Here is a 15,242-nt window from a genome sequence, read left to right on the forward strand (position 1 = left end):
AAAGGCAGCTGCTGCCTCTGTGTGCATGTGAGATGTGAGGAGGGTCCACTCTGGGTACGTGCAAACAGGAATATCCAGAGCTGGGTAACAGAATTTCTCCTGTGCTCCCTTTTGGTTTTCCAGCTCCCAAGTTGCATTTGGCTGTAATTGAAACTCACCAGGACTCCAGGCACACCATCCTTCCCGGGCACTCCGTCCACTCCAGGGGCTCCCTCTTGACCCTGCCTTCCCACCACTCCTCGAGGACCTGGTAGCCCAAGGATGCCCTGAAATCACAGAGGTCATAGAGATGGAGCTCCCAGACAGCATTTCGTGGGGCAGAAAGTTGAATTTTCACCTACCGGTGAGCCTCTGCTCCCTGCACTGCCCCGTGCTCCTTGCTTTCCTTTTTGACCCTGCAAGCAAAAAAAGAAAGGCATCTAAGATTGCAGCAGTTCTAGCACAACTCCACTTTTGAGCCTGACTTCAGGGTGTGCTTTTGGATAATGACTGGAAAGAGTTTTATAAAAAAAAAAGGAGATTTATAAAGTCAGTTGCTCCAGCGCTGGGGAATGAACTGCTATTTAGTTTTATTACAAGTGATTCTTCATATGTCCTGAGAGTCCTAGGGCAGGAATGAATAGCTAGGAGGCAAGGACCTACATTTTTCCTAATACAGAGCAGATGAGGACAAATAAAGCAGGATGAACTCGAGGGAGGACTCAGTACACTGGCAAACATTAGAACAAGATGCTTAAAACCCTGCGTCCTCCATCGGTTCATTGACAGTGTGGTGCTGAACCCAGGACCTGGAGAGTCTTCTGGGGGCATTCAGGAGGAGCTTCTCTCTGAGAGGTAGCCTCCTCTGCTTTGGAAAGTTAATGGAAATGAAAATGGGTTCTGAAATTTGCAATGCTGTTTTGTGGACAAAGGCATAAAAGAAATACTCCCGAGGTTTATTAGCCGTAAAAAGGATTAACTTCTGCAGTATGAATGGAAAACTCAGCCTCACCACCTTCACCGGGGCTCCCTCAGTGAGGTCATGTACTAAAGCACTTTTAAATCGAAGAACTCATTTTCTGTGCATTGTTTCTCCATCTGCAGAGGACCAGGCAAGCCTGGCCCTGAAAGAAATATTCCTGGGGGTGCTTTCCCTGCTATTCATTAGGCCCAAAGGCAGTTCCAGATTGTCCATTGATGGGCAGAATTTATTTATCTTATCACCTTGTATGCTTTTTGCCAAAAAGACCTGAAACTATCTTCTGGCATTACCCCAACAGGGTCAGGTTAAAAATCCTGACATCTGCCAAGAGAGAGCAGGAATTTGCTGAGTATTGAGTTCACATATTTATGTTTCAGCAAATAAAGTCCCTAATCTGCGAGAATAATTAGCAAGCTTCATTACAGCCAGATGTAGGAGCAGGTATGAGGTGCCCCAATGAACCCTGAAGGACGCATGTGTGTTGTGTTTTCTTGCTCAATAAGGACAAGAAGTTGGAGAGGCTCTTCCAAGAAACATAAGTGCATGGATAATGGACCCCAAACCCGGAAGGTTTCACGCCAGAAAAGTTTATGGTTCAAGTGAAAGAGAGAGGCTCTTGCCTGGCTCAGACCTCCTTTGGGACAGACGAGCCAGTTGTGGTTGGAAGCACCACAAACTGGGGCATGGGAAAGAGACACAGCCCATGGCAGGGACCAAAGACCTGCCCAAGGAGTCACCCATTGTGCTGGGGCTGTAATTGTCTTGGTCCTCTCCAGCTCCACAAAGCCAACAAACCATTGGGCTTGGTCACCCAAACACATGTTTACAGCCCTCCCACGAGGCTCTCCACAGCCTTTCAAGGCACAGACCATGGGAAAAATCACACATGAGAGTCCTCTTAATTAGACATTTTCTTTAAACTTGAGACACTATAAATCCACCCTGCTGAAACCTACCACATCACCTTTGGATCCCTTTGCTCCTGGCTTGCCTGGTGATCCAGGATCCCCCTACAAAACATAAGCAAGAAAAATCTGCTTAAAATTCTCTTCTGGCAGTATCTTGCACAAAGTACAAAGAACAGCATTTTTTGTGCCCTAACAACACTGACTGTATGGAAACAATTCAGGGGAACAGCCTGTGCTCAGACAGGCCCCTGGGGAAAAAGGAGAAAGGAATTGTCTCCAGAGAGCATTTAATAGGGTGTCAATTGGAGAAGAAGCAAGTCTACCCCTCACTTGGGTGGTACTTGTATTTGCGGAAATCATTCACCAAATTCCAGATGGTGCCTGGAGAACAGTGCTGAGAAGTGGGCAGGAAGCAGCCTGTGTGCAGAAACTGTGTGTAGAATGAGTAGTTTGCACAGTGACTACATCGTTAGTGTGGGTCTGCTGCAGCCCCTTCCTTGGTTTTACCTGGATATCAGGTGTTAGAGAGCTGCCTACAGAGGAGCAAAGCAGAGAGAGTATTTCACTACTCTCTTACTGGTCTCTTCCTCATCACACCCATCTCCATCTTTTCTCCTGGCTGTCCAGGTTTGGGTTGTCTTGTGTATTTGTCAATGGCAATTTCTGGACTAACATCGAAGAAATAAATGGTAAGGAAGGACTCAGTGCAGAGCTCTCCTTCTTCAGCTTGTTTTTGAGCCACGTATTTCTAATGGGTCTTTACCAAGGACAATCCAAATCTCCTGCTGCCATCTGAATCAGCGACATCTGAGGGGATATCACTCCCCAAAATAAACTACATCCACTGGGGAATGCAGCAGCTCTACTCATTCCTAGGCCATATGACAAAGCACTAAGACTTCACCCCAAAATAGAATCTGTTCCTCCCAGTGGCCTTATAAAAAGTGGGAATTGATTCAACTTTATTTTCCAATACAAACTACATTCAACGTGCTGCTGCACTCAAAGTGGCAATAGTCACATATAAAAATCAGATGCTATCATATATAGCAAGGGAATAAAGAGTCCTTCCCTTAAATTTGGATTTAATTTAGTCTTTCATGAAGTCTTTCAGTGGTCTGAGGAAACAGGCAGAATAATATGGTCTCTCCTCACCCTGGACCAACAGCATGTCAAATGGATCATTTCCAAGCAGACTCTTCCACTGCCATTGTCATCTCCCACCACCCATCCCCTAAGATTCCTAGTGATCCTCATAGACCATTCAGAAAAGACAGTTTTGGAGACAGGCACTACTGGGAGCGCTCCCTGTTTCACCATTAGTCTCAAATGTGGCTCAGAATGCCCATTCCACAGGCTTGGCTTGTGGAAATGCCCACATTTGCATTTCACAGCTCACCACACGCTCCTGTCCTCGCTGCAGCCCTTCCCACCTGCCTTCCTTTGTGCATCTGTTTCTCACAGACACGGGGCATTGGGGAGCTTACAATAAAGCAGCATCTCTTACAGGTAAGCCTTGCTGTCCAGGTTTTCCTCTTTCTCCATCAAGCCCTTCTTGACCCTTAAATAAAAAACAGAGAGGGAAGACGTCTTAGTTCTTGGGTAATTTTGTGACAGTGAGAAAGGGAAACGGAAACGTCCCACAAAGAGTTATGAAATAATTCATATTATGAAATAATTCATAACCCTGGTCTTGCTTTTGAGACAAATCCCAGTGAGATTTTGGAAGCTTCCAAACCTCCAAGTTAACAGAGATCTTCCCATGGAAGAATCTACAGCCATGGGCGTATCAGTCTTGAATTTTGTCCAGCACTGACATGACCTCTCTTGTGCACACCTTCCCTGGGGGATCTCCTCAGCAATCACAGAGACCTTTGCTGAGATGGTCCTGCTCATTCTTTCAGCCTCCTGTGCTCAGGCAGGTGCATGGCAGGGTGAGGTGCTGACCTGCAGGGCCTACATTTGCCTTCAGCAAAATTTTTACTGCTTTAGGTAAAGACAACTGATTTACTCCTTGTCTGAATCACGGATGACCTGGGACAACGGTGAGTTATGAACTGTGACTGCTGGGCAGTTCTGTGGGGTGGTGTGGGCTGGAAGCACTTCCCCAAGATAAATATGCCTGAATCATGCATTTGGAATAAGACTCACAGGATAACCAGGGTCTCCAGGCTCCCCTCGATCGCCTCTGTCACCAACAGGGCCCTACAACAGCAGGATAAAGACTTAAGGTGGATGTAAACAACCCCTCATCTGCAGTATCTCAATGGCTTGTGCATGTTCTACAAGCAAGGAAAGCAACCCAAATAATCCACCCACAAAAATCAGGCCAGGATTGTTTAGAGAAGGGATTCAACATCTTACTCTGTCTCCAGGTGGTCCCTGTGGGCCTTCTACCTTCCCATCATCACCTTGTTCCCCCTGTGAATAAAAATGTTAATATTAATACAGACAGCAGATTTTACAGCAGATGTTTCTGTACAGACCTGATCCAGTCCTCCTGTATCATGGGCTCGTAAGTCAAAGCCTCTGTTGTATTTACTCATTTTTCATCCAAAGAAAGACTAAACAATTTTTTTGGTTGTTTTGCAGCCTGGAATACACTGAGTCCTCTCATTGCTTTCCTGGTTTCTGGTGGTTGTTTCTGCCTGGTCTAACCCCCCCCCCCCCCCCCAGGAACCAGGTGCAAAGGGTTATTTTTAACAATTCCTAAAACTAAGCAAGAAGGATGTAATTACGACAACATGGGAAATAGCTCCCTGCCTCTGAATTTTGTTGCTGACAGCCCAACCAAACTCTTTAATCAAGCATTTCCCCACCCTTGTTGAGTGCTGCGTGGGCTATCATGGGAACATGGGTGGTCTGGATGGGTTGTCTGCCACTGCCAGGTGAGAGGGTTGGCCCCTTCCACACTCCTCTCCTTGATGGGATGCTCCACAGCACAAGCTCAGAGCTCATGGTTTGGCTGGGAGATAAAATCACCCGGATTATTTATAGCTGAGGTCTCTCTAAAACATCCATAGAGAGATCCCTTAAGACTTAACAGAGACATTATCCTTTCAAATTCTGTGTATAAGTCACTCAGGGTCACGGTGTCCTGTTTTCTCTGGAGTCCAGCTCAGAGATGGCTGTTTCTTTGCTCCCCTTGGAAGACCACTGCATTCCAGCTCCTCCAGTTTTTGACTCCTCTGCATAAGAGTCTCTGGCACTTTGGCTCCTCAGGATGAATATGTCTCAGAACTCATTGATGCTGCAGCTACTGGACAGAGAGGGTCTGGGGGGTTCTGTCACAGAAGCTGCTGTATTTCGTGTGCTTGGGGTGCTCCTAGAGCCTTGAACATCCAAATCTCCAGACATTGCAGTGCCAAGTTTTCCACAGACTTCTGTAATTCTCAGTGATTGCACCAACCCTCTCTGGTGTATTTACTATTCTTTTTGATGTTCTCCCCGGGTTATTTTCCTGTTTGAGTTGCAGCTGCTGGTAGTAAGGATGCTTGGGAAATGTCTTGATGGTCCTGCCTCTGGGAGAAGACAATACTGGCGGAGACAAGAGCTTCTTTTCTGTGGGAACTGGGTCACAGCTTGGAATCAGGGCTGTGCCACCACTGGGAGACACACACTGACACACACTGACTTCTCACGGGCTGAGCACCTGTATTGCCATTCACAGCTTGGTTCAATGAGGCTCAAGATTTGGCAAAATCTCTCACAGTTTGCACCTCAACAGGTAGAAGAGAGCTCAGTGCATCTCCCTCCATTATGTGCTTGATGGCATTTTTTCTCTCCGCTGCTGTGACCTGTTGGATGAACTTTGCCAGGAGTTCATAGAGACCCACTGGTTATGTCCCTAAGAGATTGTGTGCTGGGTGGGGAACTCTAACCTCCTTATCTGGGGTTTCGGGGAGCCACAGCAGTAGGAATATATATATAGAGAGAAACTGTGCCAGGAGAGCTTGAAAATACAGTACTGAGCAATGTGGATGGAGAAATTTGGGTGGCAAGGAGGAGAGGATGGAAAGTAAAGCCTCACAGGCTCTGCTGATGGTTTCCAGTGCTACTGAACTTGCTGCCTGAAGTCAGAAGCAGAATACCTGGCAACTGGTTTGCTTTCTAGCCACTATCAAAGGAATGTTGGCTAGAAGGGAAACAAAGCCTCTATTTCTCAACTCTCGGGGGAAAAAAAAAAATCCTAGTGTGTGTGTGTGTGTGTTACTGTGCAGAAATCTTGGCACTGATTCCTTCTTCCCAAACAGGATGTGAACACCTTTGCCATTTGGAAGCTGAGATGAGCGTGATGAACTCAAAGAAAGCTCATAATTCTGGGGACCCTTGAAGAGCATCAAGACTCACAGACTTTCTCCCCAAAGCTGAGTTGTGGCTCTGGGCCCCCTTGAGGCTAATTGCCATCTTGTCCTTGCCTTCTGCCTGAGAAAATCCTGCAGCCTGGTCAGCTCTAGGACTGCAAAACTGAGCTCCTCCAGAGCTTCCTGATGCCTCAGCTGCTCGAGAAGGAGATGAAAGGTCTGCACTAATTCTTCGGAAAGTTGCAGTGAAAAAAAGTTAGAGTAAAGGGCAGCAAAGTAAACATGTTGGGATACAAATGGAAAATGCATGGAGAAGAAGGGAAGGCTTGTTGTTGTTGGCTCCTGTCCCAAAGTGAGATACACCAGTTTGTAATTTTTAAAAGGATCCCATCTGGACTGCTTTAAGCAGCTGCCAAGTGCAGGCGTCTGCTCCGAGCAAGGCCTCTTTGAGGAGCTGCAAACATATTAAATGTGGTGGAGTAGCTGCCTGGTATGGCCAGGGGAGCTGAATTCCACAGCAATGCCTCTCACCAAGCTGCTTTCTTCTCTGGAGAAGGGAAGACCTTCCCCATAGTTACATATCCTCCTTCAGCACGGCTCCTTTTACCAAGTTGCTTAAAGCTCACAGAGCACTCGTGGTCCCATTTCCATTTTCTCTTAATTTCTCAGATTTAGGCTTCCATTTCCACGTTCACACGTGTGGGAGAGGTTACAGATGCCTGGAGGGAAGGAATCTGTCTATCCTTAGGCTAGGATCCAGGCAACTCTTAGGAAATAAGGGAAGATGGATAAGAAAACTTAGATGCAAGACTTTTGTGGAGCACCTGGATGGTGCAGGAAGCCGTGCTGGAGGCTCAGCACACGATGTTGTGCTCTCCTCACTCAGCATCTCCTTCTGCTGCCCAGCAAGGTGTCAGCAGACCTGCTGGCCTTCCAGGGAGACATGAGTGAGATCCAGCTGTCAGGGGCCATTAACAGAGCTGACTGCTCTCAGCAGGATGCATTAGATGTTTTAGTGCCCTCCTCAGGCTTCAACTTGGACACTTGCATGTAGAATTCATTTATCATAACACTGTTGCACTCTGTTGGCACCAGATCCACTCAGGGAGTGCTCTTAGTGTCCATTTGCAGAAGAATATCTTGAGTGCTTCATTGAGTGCTTCAGATTAATAATTTGGGGATCATTTCCAACTGAAATTATGGGAGCTTTCACGATGGTAACTTTAGAAGTTTTCAAATAAAGCAACAGCTGCAATTTCAGCAACAGAGACATGTATCTGCACATGCCTTATTCCTTCTGTTGCAGGGTCAATGACTGACTTTGCTTTTGGTAGTGACAATTCACAACTTTTTGCCAGGATGCTCAAAATTCAAGAGTGGGGCTGTGAGAAACCTCTGGGCAGGCTCTCAGCTGACAGTGTGCCTGGTCATGAGCTCTTGCATTATTATCCAGGGCTGGTTGTGCTTGGCTAACACTTGCCGCTCCCCACAAGGCCACTGAGTGGAATACACCTGAGGAGGAATGCTGCTGAAGTCTGGAAGAGCAAGAGGTGCAGCCTGGGAGGTGGATGGGGCAGAGTTAGAAAGGCTGGGGGTGGAGAGGAAGTTCAGCAAGGCAGCGATGGAGGTGCAGAGCAGCAGGAACATCACCAGCTGTTCCTCCACGGATGTGTCTCAGCAGCAGGAAATGAGAGAAAAAGCAGCATGACCACTGTTCCTCCCCAAAGCAAAAATTCTGAGGCATGTGAATATGTTAGTGGAGCACAAGGGTTCACCCTGCCCCAGTGACTCCCAGCCACCAGCACAAGGGTTTGCTGCTGCAGCACAGGGAGTCTCCAGGCAGAGCATGGTGTGAACAGGGTGTCCTGACAGCAGGAGCCTGAGCTTGAAAGGGTGCATTCAAAGCCCCAGCAAAGACAAGCCCTTATAAAATCATTTTATAAGGGATGAAGCTCCTGCCTGCACTGCAGCTGCACTCCCACTGTGTGCCAGAGGCAAGGCTGAGCACTCTCTTGGTGATGGGGAGTAGAAAATGAGCAAAAAGAGTTCATACATTTCTCCTCCTCATGGGGACCTCATGATTGACTAGTCTGCATCACCATCACTTCCCTTCCCACACCAAGGGAGAATCATAGGGAGAATGGTTTGGGTTGGAAGGGACCTTAAAGCTCATCTTATTCCACTCCCCTGCCATGGGCAGGAACATCTTCCAATAAAACAGGTTGCTCCAAGCTCCATCCAACCTGGCCTTGAGCACTTCCAGGGATGGGGCAGCCACAGCTTCTCTGGGCAACCTGTGCAGGTGCCTCACCACCCTCTGAGTAAAGAACTTCCTAACCTCTAACCTATATCTCTCCTCTTTTAGTTTAGAACTGTTCCCCCTTGTCCTATCGCTATTTGTCCGTGTAGGAAGTTGCTCCCTACTTTTTGATGAGCTCCTTTAAGTACTGGAAGGTCACAATGAGTTCTCCCTGAAGCTTTCTCCAGGGAGACCTCAGGAGGGAGGGAGCATCGCTGCTGAAGGCACGTGAGGGGTTCCATCAGCTCTGTGAGCAGCCAACGCCAGCTGGGCCGTCCAGCTCCGCCGACAGGAAACCATTAAAGGGTGAGTCACTGCTCCAGCCCGAACTGGTTATGGCTCTGCTGACTCAGCAAAAGTGGGAAACACCAGGGGAAAGCCACCGTGGCTCTGAGTCAGGGCAGCTGCAACAAGGGGGCTCGTCAAGGGGTGGGGGCCGAGCGAGGCGAGGGGGTGGCAGGTGATGAGGAGAAACAGCGGTGGCTGATTTCAGCACAGACAAGGCAGCGTGCTGAACATCAGCTCGTTTGTGCAGGCTGTGATTCTGACCTGATCACAGAAACCTACTAAGTCTGATTTCTTTTGGTCTTGGGGACTGAGCTGAATTTTTGTGGGTGCAGGAAAAACGTGCCCCCAGAACACACACTGGGTGGTTCAGCCTCCAGCACAAGGGCATGTGGTGTCTGGAAAGCACCCTGCTAATGGCATGTGCGTCCTGGCACTGATTTGCAGAGGTAAAGCTGTATATTTAGTAGCTTTTTGTAGGGTTACATTGGTGACTGTGCAGTTGAGGAGGCACCTCTGCTGTAGGGAGAGGAGAGCATGGATGCACAGGAATTATGGCAGCAGGACAATCATCTCTGTGCCAGCCCAGCTTCCACACCAAGGGGAGATGAGATGGCTAAACTCTCTGAACTTACCTTTTCCCCCTTTGGCCCTGGTGGTCCAATTGGCCCCGGTGGTCCTGCATGTCCCTGTGGAGAGCAGACAGCATGTGAGGAGGTAGGAAAGAGCTATTGGACTGAAAGTCCTCCCTGGTTCCCTGCCAGGTCTCACAAACCCTGTGTGGTGCATCCCAGCTTCAGAGGGACACATGGGTTGTGGCAGGGATGGACCAAATGCACATGGAGAAGCCATGATGGTGTAAATGGAGACTAGACAAAGAACTAAACTCGAGATCAGAAATAAATCATAGTTTAAGAACAACTTACATCCTGGAGTGACCATTTTGTTGCATTTTAGAACAGATAAAAGCTGGAAGATGAAAATAAAACCCTTACCTGGTAACCCTTTAAGCCTGGGTCCCCTTGAGCACCCATCCTTCCTGGAGCTCCCTGGAGAGGCAAGCACAGAAGAACTGTGAGAGCAGCCCATGGTGTCACCCCATGAGAAGAGGATGCATTGGGCTGTGCAAAGCAAAGCTCAGCACCAGGTGGGAGTGTGGCAGCCCCTCCTCCTGGCCACCTGTGAGCTCTGCTGCAGCCACCTGTAGGGCTCTTGCTTGGCTTTAACCTCTTACACATGGAGAGGGAGGTCAGGAGTCTGTTTTATGCCTTTGCCAGCCTGCAGCAATAGGTTCCCCACCTCATTCAGATTTGCTACCAGAAATGGCTCCATTTGTGTGCTCTTCATCTGCTCTTTGAAACATCCCTATATCCAAACTAGTGCTGTGCTAGAAAGTCCACCAGTGAGACCTCACTCATGCATGACCTAATCCTAAACTGTTGGGAGGACACCTTCCAGTGTGGGTTCTGAAGCCAAGAACTGAGTTTTCTGCACTGTGATGAGGGCACTGCACGAGCTGTTTATCACACCTTTAGCAGATTGAACAAGAGGGTTTAAATCAGATCATCTGATTTAAGTGAGCCACAGACTTTCCATATAATCCCATTTAGTGTGGATGGAAGCCCTTTACACACGACAGAGAAGTGTCCAGCCCATAGGCTGCTGTTTAGATGTGTCTTTGCTTCCTTGTGAAATAATCCATGGAGGCTTTGCCAAAGAATATTAAGTGAGAATATATGGTGAGGCCATAATTTCTAGTGCAGGGAAACACTATCAGCAGAACCATCACTCCATCACTCATTTGCTACTGCTCTGAAACACCACCATGACTCCTGCTTCATAAGTAACTCCTGCTATTTCACTAAGTTCTACCAGAGTGCAAGAAGTTTCCTTACCAGCCTGCATTGCATGAGGGTTACTTTTACTTACTGCTCTGTCCCAAGGCATTTTTCTCATGTGCCTAAAGCAAATTAACTTTCTTCTCTCTCTGCCGTATTATTACTGTTCTCTCTGAAAGCCTCACCTTCAGTCCCCAGCTCAAACCCTTTCCCATGCTATATTTCTTCTTGCTCCAAGTGTTTTAGATAAGTAGATCAGGAGTGGGTGTAGAAACAGGGCAGAAGTCCAAGGCAGAGTTCCTTATATTAACAGAGTTCGACTTGGAAGCAGCTCTTGCCATGAGTGTGCAGTCTCAGAGGGAAAGATCTTAGCAAAAAATAGCTTATCAGCTCACTCAGCTCAGGAAAAATCCCCAATATTTCAGCTATTTCAGCCCATCTGGGGAGTTGTGAAAAACCACCACGGTGCAACGTGAGCTGGGCTCACGGGGCACCAACCCAACCACCTCTGTGGAGTCTCTTCTGTGCTGCTCAGAGCAACTTAAGCTCTTTTGGCCAATTAAACCAATCCAACAGCATTTCCCTTTCTGTGCTCTGAAGCCCCTGCTGGGCTCTCTGCTTCGTTCAGGCCCGTGCCCACCACTGCCAGTCACGTTTCTGCGTGTTGTGTTCAACCATTTGCAGAGCTCTTCTCACCATAGGTCCCAGGGTACCTCGGGATCCTTTAGGGCCTTGGTTCCCCTTCGGCCCCTCCTTCCCTGGGGATCCAGTCTCTCCAAGCTGCCCCTGGTAGCCCTTGCTGCCCTGCAGAACAAAAGCACTGACATTAGTGTAGGACAAAGCTGCTTCTACAGATAAATATGAAAGATGAGCAAGGATCAGGAGATCCAGAGGGTTGTCCAGGGAGATGTTCTCAGCAGGAGATGTTCCTACCTTCTGGCCAGGCTTGCCCTTTTCCCCCTGTTTTCCTGGTTTCCCTTCTGGTCCCTAGAAGAGGAAAAAAAAAAAAAAGCTGTTGAAATGGGAAAACAAAGAAGTCATATCCCAACCAGCCACTCCCAGGCCACTTCCCTGGTACACTCAACCCTGAGAGCATCCTCACCCACCCTATCCTATTCCCATGGAAGCCATCAAGGAGGCCAGGAAGTCATGCAGTTAAGACCACAGTTCACAGGTCCTACAGCTGGGGTATGGCTGAGTTTGGTTTTGAGCTGCTCCAACACATGGAGGAGAAGGAAACCTCATTTCTTAAAGGTGTAAAGATCTCCGTGCTCAGCTGACTATTGGGCAACACAGTTGAAAAGTGACACTTCTTATATGGTTTTAGGCTGCTGTCAGTAGAACCATTGCCTCCACAGCAATTATCCTTATTTTTCCCTTGTGAAAACAGGCAGTGGTTTCATTCTCTATCCACCTACCATGCACAGCTTTCTGCTCACGTTGGAAACCCCTTCCCTCTGTATTAGAAACCACGATATACTGATCTGGCATCTAGAAATGGAGTGGGATGCAAAACTCCAGGTGGGAGCCATGGCAAGCAGAGACAGGAATGCTGGGCTGCTTTGAGCACCCAGTGTGGGTGCAGAACCTGCTGCCCCTCCTTGCACCCACACCACAGAATTAATCTGTGATGAGCAGCTAAATACAGCAGCCTCTCCTCAGGGAGCCCAGGGAGCTCATTTTTTTTCAGTGTTTGACCCTGTTGGCTGCAAGGCAGACAGAATATTTTGGATTTGACAGAAAGAAGCAGAAGTATCACTGAAGAAAATAACTCATACTTTTTGGCAATTGTGACAAACTTTTCAACAGCATCTCCACATCAGCCCAGCATCTCTCCCCCTGCTCCCCCTCCTCCCAGTTAAGAAGGTATAATTTTCATCATGGTTGATGTTGCAGTCTCAGATGAATGAAAGCAACTTATAAAGGGAGACGTATCAGGGGGTTTTCACTCTGATCTGAAACACGGGCCTTAGAAGTGCCTGCTCTGAACACAAAGGAGCAATTCAGACTCCTCATAGCCCTAAAGAATTGTGCCAGTTCACTTCCCCAAAGGGAATAGCTCCCTTTCAGGAGCCCATCTTGCCAACAATATTAGACTTCACAAAGGACAGGTCCCTGCTGAGCCCCGCTCTGTGTCTCTTCCATACTGCTCAGGGTTTCTGTTTGCTATTTTTCGCTGCCACTTTCCAAGAGATCACTTTTGGAATTACTTTCCCACAGATGCTGAGCAGGCGCAGCAGACGATGGGTGCCAAGCCTCCGGTGTCACCCACACGATTTACACTTTTGACAGGAGTACAGAGAAATCCTCACTAATGAAAGCATCAGCCTGAGAAATGGCCACCCCCATCCAGCTTTACAGCAGGATGGCCACCCCCATCTCACTCTGAGAGCTGGTACCAGGGCCCTGAGCAGTCCCACTCCTGGGTCGTGGTGTGGGTCTGAAGCAGCAGTAACTCCCACAGGTCCTGCTGTACAGCTTAGTGGCTTGAGAATTTGGAGAGTGAGTAGTGGAATCAATCACAAAACTTCACTGTCCAAACAAGATGTGAACGAATAAATACACAACTGGGGTTTCCAATTAGTTGCACAGTGTTTTTCCATCAGTCTCCCTGGACTGTGCTCCAAGAGCTTTTGGAAGCACAGGCAATAGATGTTTCTTGCAAATGGGAGAAAGCCTGCTTTAAGTTAAATCTGTTCCTGACCCGGTGGTGGCCAAGCCCTTGATCTTCTCCAGCAGAGTAGTTTTGCACACTCAGATGTGCTCCTGAGTTGCTGTGCTGTGACACCTCTTGAAACAAAGACTTCCATGTTATGGGTCCATCCCCAGGTTGAGGGTGTGTTACACTGTCTGTAAAAGATTCAGACTCCAGTGTGTTGATGAAACATATCCTTTATTGTTGTGCAAGGCAGGTGGATCCCATTCACAGGGAGGTCACGAGGATCTCACTGCTACTTCAGAAGAGTTTGAAGTACAGCCTGTCTCCCTTCACCTGGATACATCTCCCATGGAAGTCCCATGACTGAAATTTGCTTCTACCTTGCACTGGGAAATGTCCTTGCTTTTTGGGAGGACAAGCTCAGGCCTTAAATCTTCCCATCTGAGAAACAAAATTTCCACACTGCTCCTAAAATCTGCCAGCATTCAAGTTCTTGCTTGTACCCGAAGTCATGGAGTACAGATATAGGACTGGAGTCACATGGGAGAGGGTAAAAAACAAAACATAGCCCCACTTTGACAGTGCAAGTCCTGCACCCAAAAATAAACCTGAATCACAGAAGACTGTACCATGTTCAAACAGCTTCTCGACTTTCTCTGGGTTCCTTCAGCTTGTCTTTCCCTGTTGGTGGAGCCTGAGAACAGATATGGGCTCTGATAAACTCCATGTACTGGCTTTTCCCCTGATGACGCATTGGCCTCGTGGAGCAGGGATGTTCATCTTCTCCAGAAGGCTCTCCTGGGTCCTCCAGCTGGGGTGTGGCTCCTTCTCCATCGCCGCAGGAAAAAACATTGGAGCACCTCCAACTCCTGTCAGCGATTGTGGGATGAGTTGTCACTCACAGTGAGCCCTGGAGACCTTCCTTCGAGCCTCCCTTAACTCCTGTCTGCTGGTTAAAAGCTTTGCTGGCAGAAATGAATGGGTCAAACCATGCTGGTGACACCATGGGCAGGGACGTGGCTCAGATCTCGCAGCCTGAGTCACCTCCTCGAGCGGAATCGGCTCTATCAGGGAGGGATATTTCTGTGCTCTCCCAGCCTGCTTTCTAGGACTTTGGCCAGAGAGCTCTGCTGGTGAGTGGGAAGCCTACCATGTGTCTGATTTTCCTGGATGTGCTTTCTCCAACAGCGCAGGAATTCTGCCCAGATGAATTTAGAGGCAGCTCAACGCTTGTCTGGGGTTCCCAGATATGTGATATCTCTATTTGTGATAATCCAGATGTGGTTGCTGTTGCAATTCCCGTTGCTCTCAGGGCACATACGCAGGGGTTTGCACAGTTCCCAGAAATCACTGCACTACCACACATTATACAGGGAATAACAAGCCCAGCAACAACTCTGGTAGCCTTCAAAAAAAGCCAAATCCTTTTCCTCTCCATTCTTCTGACTCATCTGTCCAGGGATGGAAAGATCAGGGGGTAAAAAAATAAAAATAAAAAAATTAAATGAGATTGTGTCTTTATCCAAGGTCGCCACAGCACATGAGGAATGTAGCACCATTTGGTACCTCCTTCCCTAAGGAAGGAGGTTCCTAAGGTTCCTAGGATTGTGAGGTTCCTAAGGTTCCTAGGATTCCTACTCTCTTGAGCAGAGATAGCAATGATGGGGAGAAGATGTACAAAAGCCTACACATCAAAATAATTAAATCCAAGTTCTCTTTGCTGGACTCACATCAGTTGGGTTAGTGTGCCAAGGCACTGAACACTCGATGCTTTTATTCTCGGGGTTGTACACATTTTGTTGTATGCTTTGGGTTTGCTGAGAAAACAAATCCTCTTTCCAAGCTTCTTCCTTGAGCAGAACTATTTTTAAATGGTGATTTCTCTTTTTATGCTGCATTCTTCACTAGAGAAGCATATCAGTGCCTCCAGATGATGAAGGTATTTGTGACCAGGGACAGTGGAAACCAGCAGTTTTACAAAGTCACAT

The 15,242-nt window shown here is 47.9% G+C and overlaps 1 protein-coding gene across 1 annotated transcript in view; it reads right to left on the reverse strand.

Moving 5' to 3' along the window:
- COL27A1 (collagen type XXVII alpha 1 chain) overlaps nt 1–15,242 on the reverse strand; it is a 144,906-nt gene that overhangs the window by 10,106 nt on the left and 119,558 nt on the right. Inside the window, exons 38-47 of the mRNA XM_032708054.1 lie at nt 11,529–11,582; nt 11,292–11,399; nt 9,753–9,806; nt 9,393–9,446; nt 4,234–4,290; nt 4,021–4,074; nt 3,377–3,430; nt 1,918–1,971; nt 342–395; nt 159–266 (exon numbers count right to left, since the gene is read on the reverse strand). Of these exons, the coding sequence (XP_032563945.1) occupies nt 159–266; nt 342–395; nt 1,918–1,971; nt 3,377–3,430; nt 4,021–4,074; nt 4,234–4,290; nt 9,393–9,446; nt 9,753–9,806; nt 11,292–11,399; nt 11,529–11,582 (651 nt within the window). The remainder of the gene's footprint in view (nt 1–158; nt 267–341; nt 396–1,917; nt 1,972–3,376; nt 3,431–4,020; nt 4,075–4,233; nt 4,291–9,392; nt 9,447–9,752; nt 9,807–11,291; nt 11,400–11,528; nt 11,583–15,242) is intronic.

This window comes from Chiroxiphia lanceolata, chromosome 21 (genome assembly GCF_009829145.1).
Source record: "Chiroxiphia lanceolata isolate bChiLan1 chromosome 21, bChiLan1.pri, whole genome shotgun sequence".
NCBI lineage: Eukaryota > Metazoa > Chordata > Aves > Passeriformes > Pipridae > Chiroxiphia > Chiroxiphia lanceolata.